The following is a 15,728-nucleotide window of genomic DNA, read 5'->3' as shown; positions in this document are numbered from 1 at the left end:
GATTTTACTTCTGTAATGTGGTGGGTTGACATAATTCACGCACGGAACTATAGGTTGAGACTATTGTTCCGTCCGTAGTACCCAAGTTGTTTAGACTGTTCTATTTACTGCTTGAGTGTGTTGTTGACAATCGTTCATGTCCTTCATTAAACGTTTAGCTTTGTCATTTGATACGCCGCCTACGACTACCATCTCTCTGCACTACAGTAAACAGTTAATCAGTAACGTTAGCCGCTTTTGTGCTCATGTAGGCCTACCTACTTCGTATTATATTATAGCTGATGATCTTTGTGTGTGTATGTGACTGTCAGTCACAAGTTTATATTCTGTATATTCCTTTTTATTTTTTTTGGGCCATCCTCTAGTTTTGGCTGGGATTAGAAAAAAAAAAAAAAAAATGTTGTTTTGAGCGCGCGTGCACGCGGAAAAAATCGCGAGCGCTGCGCGCGCGGTCACGGCCACCCGCCACCATTGTAAACATTCCTGGAGGAAACACTGCAAGGTAAAACTATAAATTACAGCCAAATATCTGATGGGACAAGTTCTGCAAAGGGGCAATACCCCAGTATCAGAATGATAGTTGGGACTCAATTTCCCACTTAAGAAACCACATTAGCAGATCATCTTAAAGATGTAGGCTATGCCGTGGCCTAAGCATGACACAATTAATATCCAAGTCCACACGCCATAATTTGAAAAACCATGGGAAATCTACCCTGGTTGGTATTTTATTGACTAACAGACCCTCAAATATACATGCAGCAGTGTTTTAGCAAATGACACAGGCCCTGAGTCACTGCCCCACTGAGGGTCAGAGATTCTTACCTGCCAGAAGTCTAATCACTGTATCATTTCAAAAACAAACTTTAAGCATTTTGATGCACAGGTTTTCTACATGAACTGTATTGTAAGGACATGTGGTTGTGTATCTGCAGGCATTAGGATAAGAAATGGGTCTGCTAGTCAGTCACATGAGAACTCTCTGCTACCGGCTGACTGACAAAGCCATGGCCAACGACTGGGCTGACGACTTCATGGCTTGGCTATTGATATGCAGGACCGGTGTGTTGCCTGGCTGTTGATAAGTTACCTGGCTATTGATAGGCTACCTGACTGTTGTTAGGCTACCTGGCTGTTGATATGTGTGGTGGCCTGGGAAAACCCGTCGGATGTCGCTGGCGTTCGTTTGTGGCAAAGAGCAAAAATAGACGGAAATCGCGATTTTGATATTATGTGGTATTCTAGTACTTTGAACTCCATACTAGATTATGGTGAATAAACATTTTAAGAAAACAAAAGAGAAAGTACTTGTTTTATACCGACGAGGCGAGCAGACTAACACCGCATCACAAGCAGACAAACGAGACCGGCCGATCTGCATAGGCTCCTCCCCCGACCCGGAGGAGAAAGGGGTCGGGGGCAGCATGGGGGCAGCATTTCTTACCTTTCACTTTTTTTGACATGATACATTAAAATGCTCATAACTTAAAAATAACTTCATAACTTTAAAATAAAGGGCTATCTCAGTCATTCAACCAGTTATGAATAGCTGAGAACTTCTAATTTATGGAAATATTAAAAAATGAAAATGTCAAAATGCCACCATGTGAAGGGTTTTCCCAGGCCACCACACATATGCTACCTGGCTATTGCTACCTGACTGTTGATATGCTACCTGGCTATTGATATGCTACCTTGCTATTGATAGGCTACCTGGCTATTGATAGGCTACCTGGCTATTGATAGGCAGGACCAAACACCTGGTTGATACTGACTGACATAGCCCTGTTGTTCTCCATACCTCTCTGAAACACACACACACACACACACACACACACACGCACACACACACACACACACACACACACACACACACACACACACACACACACACACACACACACATATTCAAGCTACACCTTAACCGTCCCTCCTGAGACAGGAGCCTACTTCCCCCTTACAGTTTCTCTTCTCTACGGTTCACTACATATATATATATGTTTAATTATCTTCCGTCTTCTAGCACTATAACTGCCATAGATTGCCTTTTCCTGCTATGACTGCTGATGATTGACTTAGGCTACTTAGTCAAATGCATTTGTTGTAAGACGCTTTGGATAAAGGTGTCTGCTAAATGGCAAAAATGTAATGTAAAAAAATTATATAAAGGCCCTATATATATATATATATATATATATATATATATATATATATATATATATATATATATATATATATATATATATATAGCTGACACTTTTATCCAAAGCGACTTACATTGCAGTGAGTGCATAGATACATTTTGCAGTATGGGCCCAGGGGGTAATTGTACTGAGTTGCCCTTCTCTACTCAGTATGTGCTATGTGCTACATGACACTATTTTGCTTGGACAATAAACTTGCTTGACTAAACAGTTTTGGAGCTGCAAGGCATGGTATTTCACACGGGGGGAGTTCCTACAGTGTCAGAGCTAGCACCTTTCCCGCCTATGTGTATTTATGTGGCAGATAAGCTCCAGTTCGTAGGCTATTGTCCTGAGCTCTCTGAATTAATTCAGGAAGAAACCACGCTTGTCCTGAACCTGAAGCCAGATGTACTGATAGACTATCCTTCAGTTCAGAAATAGATGTACTGCCATGATTATAAAGTCTAAATCAAGTTACTATTTAAACACCATCTCTGATTCTGGTGGTGATCCAACTACATATTGGAAATCAGTAGAGTGTGAATTAAATACAGGGGATCAGAAGTTATAATTACGCGAATAATGATGTTGTATCACTAACGCACATGTACAAGTTTGCAAATCTTTTTTGCAACTTCAACTCTGAATATACAAGTCTGCGTATTTGTGACATCGATATAACTCCATAGTTAACTAGCCAAACAAAGCCACATCTATGAACATGATTGTATTTGATTGTAATGAATAAGTATGTAATAATGATCTTGTATCACTAACCTATGAGCGGCTGCAGCGCTGTACTGACCATTGTATCTAGCAGCTCTCTGCTTCATTCATCAATCACTCCAACTCCTACCGTCAGGTCGGCGCCTCCGTTGTTGTTCAAGCTAGTGTCGCTTTCCCAGTCTTTGTGTAATAAGTGAACATGTTGTAATGTTTGCCCTCTAGCACAGTTATAAACGTAATAAATGACTCGTGTTGTCTTCAGTCTCAGCACTGTGTGCGTTTACTGATCCACCATTTTAGGTTTCACGTCCCGCCGTTTCACATCCCGTTTCCTGGTCTCGCGGGAATAGCTGACGTCATTAAAAAAAACTGTCCCTGAAAGCTGAGATGTTGCACTTCAACCAACATATAGGGTATTACGGTAAAATGTGACGTGACGACATTCTCAGAGTCAGTTTACTCACAGTGATTGGCGGAGCGTTCTGTGGATGAGTCACGCGGAGTTTGGTTTACAACATTTTTGCTAGCGCGGGCTTTTTGGATCTTTAAACTTTAAAAAAATGTCTCGGAAATCATTGAGGGTGTCAAAACCTCCATCTCGATTTATCGAGGAGTCAGAGGACGACAGTGAACATGGGGACGTGATTTCGTCTTCATCAACGTGAGTAACTTTGTATGTTGTAGCAGCCTAACATTTGTAGCCTAACTTTTTGGGTAACTCGCATAATATTTTCCTTCGGGATGACTGAGACTCAAGCTATAATCTTATGTTATATTATCTACATGACTTTTAGCAGCATGCCTTCTGAGGTGAGGAATGGAAGTACTGAGAGGGGAGAGAGTGCACACCGCAGACAGCTTCAGAAGCCGGTCACCAGTCAGAGCAACCGGTTGGAAAACGGAGGCAGACCCTGACATTGACCCTGACATTGACCCTGACATTGTGACATTGACCCTGACATTGACCCTGACATTGTGACATTGCCCCCAAACCACCACGGTTTGCTCCCAAAAGGAGCCCCGGAGTTCAGCCCCCCCTCAACACTGGGAATCCATCCCCAGGCGATATCTTTTTACAGTTTTTTGATGAGGAAATAATGAGAGTGCTGTGTAACAACACAAACAGCAAAGCAGCAAAGAATAAAGAGAATGGTAAAACATTTGCGTGGAGAGAATTGACCCCTGCAGACATGAAGCAGTACCTGGGCATCATGCTTTACATGGCGGCGCTGCACCTGCCCAAGGTGAGAGATTTTTGGAGGAAAGAAACCATCTTTCATGTGCCCTTTCCAGCCACTATGATGCCCAGAGACCGCTTCATGGCAATTTCTGCCAATCTCCACATGAGCGATCCAACTGAAGATGTGGAGAATGACAGAAAAAGGGGCACTGAAGAATATGACCTCCTCCACCGGGTCAGGCCACTGTATGGCATGATCAGGAACCGCTGCATGGCCATTTACCATCCCAGGCAACACATCTCTGTCGATGAGGATGGTCGCCACCAAGGCCCGGTTGTCCATAAAACAGTACATGAGGGCAAAGCCCACCAAGTGGGGGTTGAAGTTTTTTGTTCTTGCCGATGTAAATGGCTATACCATCGACTACAGGCTCTACACCGGCAAGTCCAAGTTTGCCACTGGGAAGGGTCTGTCGTTTGATGTTGTGGCTGACCTGGTGAACAAGAACTTCCTGGGCTCTGGTTATCACATATATTGTGATAACTACTACACCAGCCCAGCCCTCTTCAGACACCTCGGCCAGCAGGGATTTGGGGCATGTGGAACCTACCGGCAGGGTAGAGTTGGCACTCCATCCTCTCAGGAGAATGCTGTGTGTAAAAGGTAATAACAGTAATACTATCTAGACAGAATACTAATAGTAATAATACATTTGATTTTATTTGTAATGCACTTTCTGTTTGAAACACCTCAAAGGTCACCACGAGGAACCATCCGGTGGATCAGGGATGGTAACCTGCTCTTTGTAAAGTGGATGGACACGAGAGAGGTGTCCATGTGCACCAATGTCCATCCAGTCTACACTGGCGAGACGGTACTGCGCTGGCAGAAGACAGGTATTGACATAATGCTGTAATGTAACCTTTTGTCAGTTGATGAATAAATGACAGGAGCAAAACACATTGAATTACCATTGTGACAATGTGCACCCTCCTTTTCTCTCCTATCTATCTAGCTGATGGACAAAATGAGAGGGTCCCCATCCCCAGGCCCACAGCTGTCGGGGAGTATAATAAGTACATGGGTGGTGTTGATACATCTGACCAGATGCTGGGGACAAACTCTGTCCACCGCAAAACCAGGCGGTGGCCTATTACTGTGTTCCAGCACTTTGTGGACATTAGTTTGACAAACAGCTACATAGTCCACAAGGAGCTATGTAAAAGCAAGCAGGAGGTATGTAATTGTACTCTACTGTATTTTGCACTGTCCTGTCTTGTCCTTGCACCTTTTGTATGCTTGTCTACTTATTGTTATGCACCAACATTCCAAAGCAAATTACATGTATGTGTGAAAACCCCCGGCAAGAGTAAATCTGATTCTGATTTTGTTTCAGGGACACATGACACGCCAGGACTTCCAGGAGCAGCTGACTGCCCAGCTCCTGGGAGTGCCACTGCATGGCAGGCCGGAGAGGACCCCCAGCCAGGGCCATTTCCCTGTCCCTGTGAGCGACGGTCAGGGGAGGGGCAAGACCGTGAGAGCCACCCTGGGGAGAAAGAGGTGCACTCTGTGCAAAAGAAACACTCCTTGGAGATGTAGAGAGTGTGGTGTGGGCCTCTGCCTTCAACTCGACAGGAACTGTTTCACTCTGTACCACGACTGAGTACAGTAGGCCTGTCTGTATATAGTTAGTTAGTTAGTCCTCTTCACCCTGTTGAGGGGCATAGGGCGTCCACCAGAGCTCTCCATCTCACTCTCTTTTGGGCCTGGGCCTTTGTTTCTTGCCAGCTCACCCCGATGTTCTTCAGGTCTTGGAGTGTGGAACGTCTCCAGGTGTTTTTCGGCCTTCCAGCTTTCCTCTTCCCCTGCGGGTTGTAGTCCAAGGCCTGTCTAGTGATGTTGTTGGAGTCCTTCCTAAGGGTGTGCCCTATCCAGCTCCACTTTCTCCTTTTGATGGTGGTAGCTATGCTGTCCTGGTTTGTTATTCTCCACAGCTCTTCATTTGTGATTCTGATGGGCCACCACAGCTTGAGGATGTACCGCAGGCATTTGTTGACTAACACCTGGATCTTGCTTGTGAGGCATAGCTTGTGTATATAGTCTGTTCTTAATTATTTGTATATAGTCTGTTCTAAATCATTTGTATATAGTCTGTTCTTAATTATTTGTATATAGTCTGTTCTTAATTATTTGTATATAGTCTGTTCTAAATCATTTGTATATAGTCTGTTCTTAATTCTCAGGAAATGTTTAAGCGAGACCTCAAAACCTACTTATTCAATGTCGCCATTTGCTACTAAGGGAGACATTGGCCATTATAGAACTAGGATCACTAGGCCATTACACCATACTCGTGTTTTGAGATTTGTGTTGACAGGAAAAAGGACCTGGGTGCTGACGAGGCACTGTCAGCTCCCAGTAGCACCTAGAGCAGTACTGGAACCGGTACAAGGATGTACCTGGACCACCATCAGGTTGTATTGCTGTCATCTTTATTGTGTTGTTGCCTCATAACTGTGCTTGAGATTCTCTTTTGGCAGGACCTGTGCCCATGCTGGATGCAGAACAAACCACCGCTGGGTGCTGGTAGGCAAACTGGCTAGTAGTCGCTCTATGTGTAGAGGGCTGCAAGGGAATGTTCCTGGCTACATAGTGTACAGGTTTTTACTGTTGCCTGCTTGTGGCTCTGTCAGTATTGATTGATTGATTGATTGACTGAGAATGTTCATTATGTGAAGCGCATTGAGTTGCATCTTGTAAGAAATGCGCTATACAAATAAAATTTTATTTTATTTGAATTATTTATATATAGTCAATTTAATATTTCACTAAAAACTGTCACAACTCCGCCCCTGGCTCATCAGACGTCGATCAGTGAACGATTAAGAACGCCCCTGGCTCATCAGACGTCGATCAGTGAACGATTAAGAGCGCCCCTGGATCATCAGACGTCGATCAGTGAACGATTAAGAGCGCCCCTGGATCATCAGACGTCGATCAGTGGACGATTAAGAGCGCCACTGACTCATCAGCCATCAATCAGTGGTACCAGGTGTGGACGAAGAAGACCGCGACTGGCTCCTACTTAAGCTCTGCTCCTGCTTCCAGTCATCGCCAGATCGTAACCACTTAATGGTTGGTTCATATGCTCGTTCCTGCTACTCTTGACGTTATCCGTTACCTAGCCTAACCCTATTCTCCCTGTTCCCCGTTAAAGGATTCCCTGCCTGCCGACCTCCTGCCTGTCTGACTACCCGCCTACCTGCCTGATCCCCTGCCTGTCTGAGTACCTGCCTACCTGCCTGACCCCCTGCCTGTCGGAGTACCTGCCTGCCTGCCTGATCCCCTGCCTGTCTGAGTACCTGCCTACCTGCCAGAACTCCTACCTGCACTACCTTTCCCCAGCCGGATTCCCCTAACCCCAAACCTTATAATAAAACACTGTTATTATCTTCCTACCTGTTCTCCGTTGTCTGCATCTGGGTTCCGCCTTCTGGTCGTGACAGTACGATCTGGCCATGTCGAACCCAGCAGACATCGAGACAGTCCGGCAGATGGTGAACAATAACTACACCGTGTTGGAGAAACACGACTCCCTCCTACAGGAGATAGTGGGGAGGCTCCGTGACATGAGCACCACTCTGACCGGGTTCCAGGACACGGAAGCAGCCGCCGCTGCTAATGCTACACCGACCACCCCCCAGCTCCTACCCGCTCCGGTGACCCGAGAGCCCCGGGTTCCCATGCCGGATCGTTACGACGGCAAACAGGGTTGCTGCCGTTCCTTCCTCCTACAGTGTGAGCTGGTGATGGAACAACAGCCCACGTCCTTCTCCACCGACCGGGGTCGGGTTTGCCTGGTGATCGGTCTCCTCCGTGGGGCCGCTCTGGAGTGGGCATCGGCGCTGTGGGAGAGAGGGGACCCGCTCACTGCTTCCTACACCGCTTTCTCCGGCGAGATGAGGAGAATTTTCTATCACCCGGTCCGAGGACAGGACGCTTCCAAGCGCCTCCTCGCCCTCCGTCAAGACTCCCGGAGTGTCGCTGATTATGCGATTAGTTTCCGCACCTTGGCAGCTGAGAGTGGGTGGAACGATGCAGCTCTCGTCGCGGCGTTCACCGGTGGACTCGCTGAGACCATCAAGGACGAGCTGGTGTCACATCCCGAGTCCTCCGACCTGGATGGATTAATCTCCCTGGCCATCAGGGTAGATAATCGGATCTCAGAACGGAGACGTGAACGCGGAAGTCGTCTTCCCGTTAGCGTCGCCAGCCGGCGTGCTCCATCTACTTCCAACCCTAGTAATTATTCTCGTCCCTTTCATCCCAACATCACTCCTAGAGGGGAGACGTCCTCGGATCCCGAACCGATGCAGCTTGGTCGGATGCGCCTCAGCCAGGAGGAGCGTCGCCGGCGTGTTGAAAACAACAGCTGCCTGTACTGTGGGGAGCCCGGTCATTACCTCTCCACCAGAGGTCCCTGACCTGTCTTCCATTCCGCCGGAGTATCGGGACCTCCAACAGGTGTTTTGCAAACAGTTAGCCCTTCTCCAAACCCGAACGGGAGGCCATGGAGTGTTACATCAAGGACTCCCTGGCTGCTGGCCTCATCCGTCCCTCCTCCTCACCCGTGGGCGCTGGGTTCTTTTTTGTTACTAAAAAGGACAAGACCCTGCGTCCCTGCATTGATTACCGCGGGTTGAATAATATTACCATCAAGAACTCTTACCCTTTACCCCTCATGAACTCTGCTTTCGACTCTCTCCAGGGAGCCACGGTGTTCACGAAGCTCGACCTCCGCAACGCCTACCACCTGGTTCGGATACGAGAGGGGGATGAGTGGAAGACAGGGTTCAACACTCCCTTAGGCCATTTCGAGTACCTGGTGATGCCTTTTGGCCTCACTAATGCCCCTGCGGTATTTCAGGCCTTAGTGAACGATGTCCTCAGGGACATGATAGGCCTGTTTGTCTTCGTATACCTTGATGACATTTTGATTTTTTCTAGGGACCCAGTCACCCATGTCCAGCATGTCCATCGGGTACTCCAGCGTCTCCTCGAGAACCGGCTGTTTGTTAAAAGAGAGAAGTGCGAGTTCCATGTCCCGTCGGTATCTTTCCTGGGTTACATCGTCGCTAATGGTCAGGTGAGGATGGACCCCGCTAAGGTGAGAGCAGTCCTGGAGTGGCCCGTCCCTGGTAACCGTAAGCAGCTCCAGCGATTCTTAGGGTTTGCTAATTTTTATAGGCGGTTCATCCGCAACTATAGCAGTGTCGCGGTTCCACTCACTGCTCTCACTTCCACTTCCTGCCAGTTCCGATGGACCCCCGAGGCCGAGAAGGCTTTCCTCGACCTCAAGAACCGCTTTACCTCAGCACCCATCCTCGTTCAGCCGGATCCCTCCAGGCAGTTCGTGGTGGAGGCGGACGCCTCGGACACCGGGGTGGGGGCTGTCCTCTCCCAACGCGCTACGGACGGTAAGGTCCATCCCTGCGCCTTCCTGTCCCACCGTCTCTCTCCGGCGGAGAGAAACTATGACGTGGGTAACCGTGAGCTGTTGGCCGTGAAGCTGGCGTTAGAGGAATGGAGGCATTGGCTGGAGGGCTCGGAACAACCCTTCCTCGTGTGGACTGACCATCGAAACCTGGAGTACATCCGCACGGCTAAACGGCTCAATTCCCGCCAGGCCAGATGGGCGCTGTTTTTTGGCCGTTTTAATTTTTCCCTCACCTTTAGGCCGGGATCCAAGAACGTGAAGTCCGATGCCCTGTCCCGCCTTTACGACAAGGAGAGTGAGACCAGCTCAGTGCCAGACACCATCATGCCGGTCACCTGCGTGGTCGCGGCCGTCACCTGGGAAATTGAGGAGGCGGTCAGGACCGCTCAGTGGGCTCAGCCCGACCCGGGAAACGGTCCTCCTGGTCGCCTGTTCGTCCCTGACACCGTGAGATCCCGGGTGCTACTATGGGCTCACGCCTCCACCCTCACCTGCCACCCTGGGGTGACTAGGACCCTGGCGTTCCTCCGCTGGCGCTTTTGGTGGCCAACCATGCCTGAGGACACCAAGGCCTTTGTGCTGGCCTGTTCTGTATGTGCCCGGAATAAGTCTTCTAACCAGCCCAGTTCGGGCCTACTGCGTCCTCTGCCCATTCCCCGTCGCCCCTGGTCCCATGTGGCCCTGGATTTCGTTTCGGGTCTGCCCATGTCTGACGGCATGACGGTGATTTTGACTGTGGTTGACCGCTTTAGTAAATTTGCCCACTTTTTGCCCCTGCCCAAGCTTCCTTCCGCCAGGGAGACGGCGGATCTGTTGGTGAGAGAGGTGTTCCGGCCCCACGGCCTACCCACTGACGTGGTGTCTGATCGGGGACCACAGTTCACCTCGGCGGTCTGGAAGGCTTTCTGCTCCGGGCTGGGGGCATCCATCAGCCTGACCTCAGGGTTCCATCCCCAAACCAACGGTCAGGCGGAGAGGGCCAACCAGAAGCTGGAGTCCACCCTGCGCTGCTTGGTGTCTGCCAACCCTACTACCTGGGCAACCCAATTACCGTGGGTGGAGTACGCCCACAACACCCTGGCTACCTCGGCCACAGGTATGTCACCCTTTCAGTGCCTTTACGGCTATCAGCCTCCCCTGTTCCCTTCCCAGGAGGAGGAGATCCTGGTCCCGTCCGTCCAGGCTCACCTCCGCCGCTGCCATAGGACCTGGCATCGGGCCCGTGCCACCCTTCTTCGGGCATCGGAGCGTTACCAACGACAGGCCAACCGTCGGCGCATCCCTGCTCCCAATTATGCCCCCGGGGACAAGGTATGGCTATCCACAAAATACCCTCTAAAATCAATTCCGTTTTTGTGTTTTTCTTCCCTCAAAACATTTCAGTAATGTCAGATATTGAAAGCTGAAGTAATCCTGACAAAAGGAGCAAAGGCATTTACTCACAGGACATTATCTGACATTTTTACAGCCAAAACATTACAAAATACTTTTATTCTTGACTAAAAACCTATAAAACCCAATTCTGATTTTATTTTTCCTCCATGCCACTAATCACTAGAATGGTCATTACTCTTGAACAATATAAGATATTTCTAACCTGTCTTCTATTCTGAATTGCCAACAGAATTGTGCATGCCTCATACCCTCTAACTTTCCTTCAAGCTTGTAAGTAAAATGGTTTAAAATGCAGTTTTCTGATGGAGTATGGCAGCCGGAGAAGATTTTTGTAAAGATTGCTGTGTGAAATCTGCTGGATAAAGGATAGTTATTCTCAAATAATAAAAGAAATATTGATACCATTTAAAAGCCCTAGCTCTTCTCTTTAAAATGGTCATATCATTTTGGCTCTGTGATTTAATATGAAAACACCACAAATGTTCTTGTATCGGAATGCCATATTCCGTAATATGAAAATATGAAAATATGAATATATAATTAGGTCTAAAAGGGTATGACTATTTATTGAAACAGGTATACAGGATATCAGAGCTGGTAGCTGGTGGTCTGATGGTCAGCTGAGGTGAATAAGAGAGAGAGCTGTCCCTGTGCTCTCCACTTTATGTCCTTTCGTATGCAAATACAACTACAACAATGGTCCTATCACAGTCACTACATAGATGTTTGAGGTGTGAAAAGGGGGTCAGTACTCAGGTCAGAAGCCATCTTAAGGTACAGTCAATTCAGGTCATCCATTTTGTCACAGAACAAAAAGTAATAAACCCCCCACAGCCAGGAGAATCTTACAGAACTTATGCAAGTCAAAAGGCAAATAATACAGGCCCATACTATACAATTCATGTATGTGTGTGTGTTCAAGTAAAATATACTACACCTGCTGTTTGTATTGTGTTGTGTGTTGTGTTTTTGTCTCCCCCTGCTGTTGTCATTTTTCCTAGGTTCACAGATAATTGCTTGGTTCCAGTCCCATCATTCCACACACCTGTTCCTGATTCATCAATCAACCTGGTCTTTCCACTATAAATGTTCTGTGTCCTCAGTGTTCTCTCTCTCTCCTGTTTTGAGCTGTGGCAGGGCTCTGGTGGGTTGAGCCTTGTTTGGTTTTGTTTGTGATATTTGTTTTGTTCATTTAGATCATCGTTTCTCAACGGGGGCGTTCAGACAACATCGGGGGCGCTGGAACAAATATTTTTAAAAGGGGGGCGTTGAGGTGTTCTTGGGGGGCGGTGACGCATAAAGTATTTTTCTCATGAAAAACAGCTGTCATTTACGTTCGTAAATGCACGAACAGTCAGTTCGCTCGGACAAACCGTCTTTTCAGTCAGAACACCCGTCTCTGAGCGCTCCGAACTTGGCCGGGTTCTGTGACGCAGACAAATACTCACTCCCCGCATATACACACTACCCTCTGCGCTTATGCGTTCGCTTCCTTTCAATACAGCTTATTTAATTTAGTTAAAATGAGTGCTAATACCATACCAAGATACCAGAACATCACAGCAGGAGCAACCTATCACAAAAAAGCGATAATATTGTAATGACCCAGTCGGGAAAGGGCCCTGTCGGTTACCAAGAATATAACCGAGCAATCAGCTACGAATGTCCCCTCCCCACGTTCATCACGGTATAATATTACATAAATGTATTACTATTAAGTGCTGTTGTGGAAGTTATCCCTAGTGCCATTCTGAGGTTAGCATTGCGATGTGTTCGTCTTAACGTTTACAAACAAAAATATACGATCGCTTTTTAGTGATCTCTTGTGATGTCCTGGAAACGAACGCATAAGCACTACTCTGCTTGCGATTGGTCAGCTGTCAGCAGTGTTATTACTGGTACGTTCGTAAATGCACGAACGGTCAGTTGGACAAACTGTCTTTTCAGTCCGAGCACCCATCTCTGAGCGCTCCCAGCATAGCATTATAAAACAACAAAAATCATATTATATCATCAAAATGGCCGCGAAAAAGGTAAAATGCAGACAGTACTCTATTGAGTATCTTAGCTATGGCTTCATACCGTCTCCTAACAATGACCAACTCCCAATGTGTTTACTGTGTGAACAAGTATTTTCCAATGAGGCAATGAAACCCTCACGTCTAAAGGAGCACCTTAACAAGATACACCCGGACAAGGCAGATAAGCAGCGTCCATTCTTCCAGGCCCTCAAAGAGAAACATGGTAGGAGCACCATCAGCAGTCTCTTCGCTAGGAAGACCACCCAGACTGACAGCGGGCTAATAGCATCCTATAATATCTCCCTGCTGATAGCCAAATGTGGGCAGCCGTTCACAATTGGAGAGAAGTTGGTACTCCCTGCCATCAAAGAAGTAATATCTACTGTGATGGAGCGTGATCCCACACAGGTGCTGAAATCCATCCCACTCAGCAATGACACCGTAGCACGCAGGGTAGATGAAATGGGCGCCGATACAGAGGAGCAGCTGTGTGCCATCCTGCGGGAAACTCCATTCAGCCTTCAGCTGGATGAGACAACCACTGCTGACAATAATGCTCTGTTGATGGCCTATGTCCGCTATAGTGCCTCCAACAGTCAGGAGATGGCTGAGGAATTTTTATTTTCCAAATATCTGGAAACAGACACCAAGGGCCAGACCATTTTTAATGCACTGGATGCATATCTACAGGAGAAGTCAATCCCAATCAAGAACATCCTTGCATGTGCCACTGACGGTGCCCCGTCCATGGTTGGCTTCACCGCTCTGCTGAAGGAGCAGGTCCCGCATGTCCTCACAGTCCACTGTGTCTTGCACCGCCACAACCTTGTGGCCAAATCTAAAAGTCCACCTCTCCATGAGTCTCTCAATGTTACAGTCAAGGCAATAAACAAAATAAAAGCCCACGCCCTGAATACCAGATTGTTCAGACAGCTGTGTCAGGAAAATTACGAGACCTTTGAGCGTCTTCTTCTCCACACTGAGGTCCGCTGACTCTCAAAAGGAAACTGCCTTGCTCGCTTTTGTGAGCTGTTTGACAGCATCGTGGAGTTACTGGAGGAGGTGGATGCAGCTCTTGGGGAACAGGTGTCATCCAGCCGCTGCGACATCATGTACCTCGCAGACTTCTTTGGAAAAATGAATGAAGTCACACTGAAGCTCCAAGGAAAAGGAGTTACTCTGGTCCAGAGCAAGGCGGTCATCCAGAGTCTCACCTCCAGGCTGGATCTATACAGGCAGAGCATAGGCAGGAGGCAGTTTGCCTATTTCCCGCTGTTGACCAAGGTAATCTAGCCTAGGCTACTAAATTATGATAATAATAAAGAATACATGTAATAAATGTAGGCTACTCTATGCAAAACTATATTTGTGTTCCTGGTTAGTATAAATAACTTATGTTCTGTGTTCTTATGTATTATGAAACTTGTAACTTATGTATTAATAAACTTTAAGAAACATCAATTAGTTAACTAATTAGCAATAAAATAACGAGTTCAAAATCAGATAGTAACATTCTGCACAGATAACAATTTCCTGGTTATGCTCATTGCAGGTGTCTGAGGCTCTTACCGATGAGCGCCTCCTCATTTACACAGAGCACCTGAGGATGGTGAATGCTGACTTGAAGATCCGCTTCAGGGATCTTTTGGACCTTGATGTTCCCATCTGGGTGGTGCAACCCTTTCAGGCGGACGTGGCGGAATGCGAGCAAGCAATCCGGGAGCATCTCATCGACATCCAGAGTGACGATGAGGCCCAGGGTATTTTCCGCACCTCTGGCTGGGGCAACATGTGGGTCAAGTACTCTCAGCGTTACCCGGCTCTGTGGGAGAAAGTGAGGCTGCTTCTTCTGGCTTTCCCAACCACATACCTGGTGGAGCAGGGATTCAGCCAGGTCCTCCACATGCAGTCCAAGTACCGCAATCGCTTGGACTTGACGGCCTCAGGTGCACTGCGACTGAAACTAACTTCTCTGCAACCCGCAGTGAAGAAACTGGCGGAGAACCACCAAGCGCTGGGCTCACACTAATCTCCCCCCCCCCCCGTGCAATTTGGCGAAATGTCACACCAGCACACTTAAAAAACGAACAATGTTAGTTGTAATGTACAGTTTTGCAGCCTACTGTTTGTTCTGCACCAGACGTGTGCAATTGCTGCTGTTCCGTAGCGTCTGTCTGTATTCTGTTTGTATTCTCTTGTCTGAGTTTGTTTAACACTCATAAACATACTTTGTATTCACATTCACATGGCTTTTCTGCTCTATGATGACTAATCACAAAATGGTCTTGGACCAAAATACATATCAGATCTCCTCCCACCCTATATTCCCGCAAGGTCCCTAAGGTCAGCTGAGACAAATCAGCTAATAATTCCAAGAGTAAAAACAAAACACGGTGCAGCAGCTTTCAGTCACGCTGCTGCATGCTCCTGGAACAAACTCCCTGAAGAAATCAAACAGGCCCAAACCCTTAAAATATTTAAATCTAAGCTAAAAACCTTCATGTTTTGCACCAGTTATGATTAAACACAAACACTTCTATCAATGTCTTTTTTCCATTAACTATTGTCTTTTTAAATGTTTTATCTATTTACTTCTTATATTTGCTTTTATTCATTGTAATTTTTATTTTCTTATGCTCCTCTTGCTGTATTTTTAAATAATGCATGTAAAGCACTTTGAATTGCCCCTGTTGTATGAAATGTGCTATACAAATAAACT

General features: G+C 47.1%; 1 protein-coding gene across 1 annotated transcript; it reads left to right on the top strand.

Annotated features, from left to right (window-relative positions):
* Positions 1–13,135: 13,135 nt before the first annotated feature.
* On the top strand, positions 13,136–15,038 carry LOC308169777 (zinc finger BED domain-containing protein 5-like; the record flags this gene model as incomplete). The annotated part of the gene is made up of 3 exons (XM_080544515.1): positions 13,136–13,853; positions 14,013–14,293; positions 14,562–15,038. The coding sequence occupies 3 exons, from the start codon at positions 13,136–13,138 to the stop codon at positions 15,036–15,038; spliced, it is 1,476 nt and encodes a 491-aa protein (XP_080400641.1).
* Between the last annotated feature and the right edge of the window lie 690 nt (positions 15,039–15,728).

The sequence above is a fragment of the Nansenia antarctica genome (assembly GCF_963989245.1).
Source record: "Nansenia antarctica genome assembly, chromosome: 13".
In the NCBI taxonomy this organism is placed as follows: domain Eukaryota; kingdom Metazoa; phylum Chordata; class Actinopteri; order Argentiniformes; family Microstomatidae; genus Nansenia; species Nansenia antarctica.
Note: the sequence above shows the minus strand (reverse complement) of the source record. Positions and strands in the feature narration are given on the sequence as shown.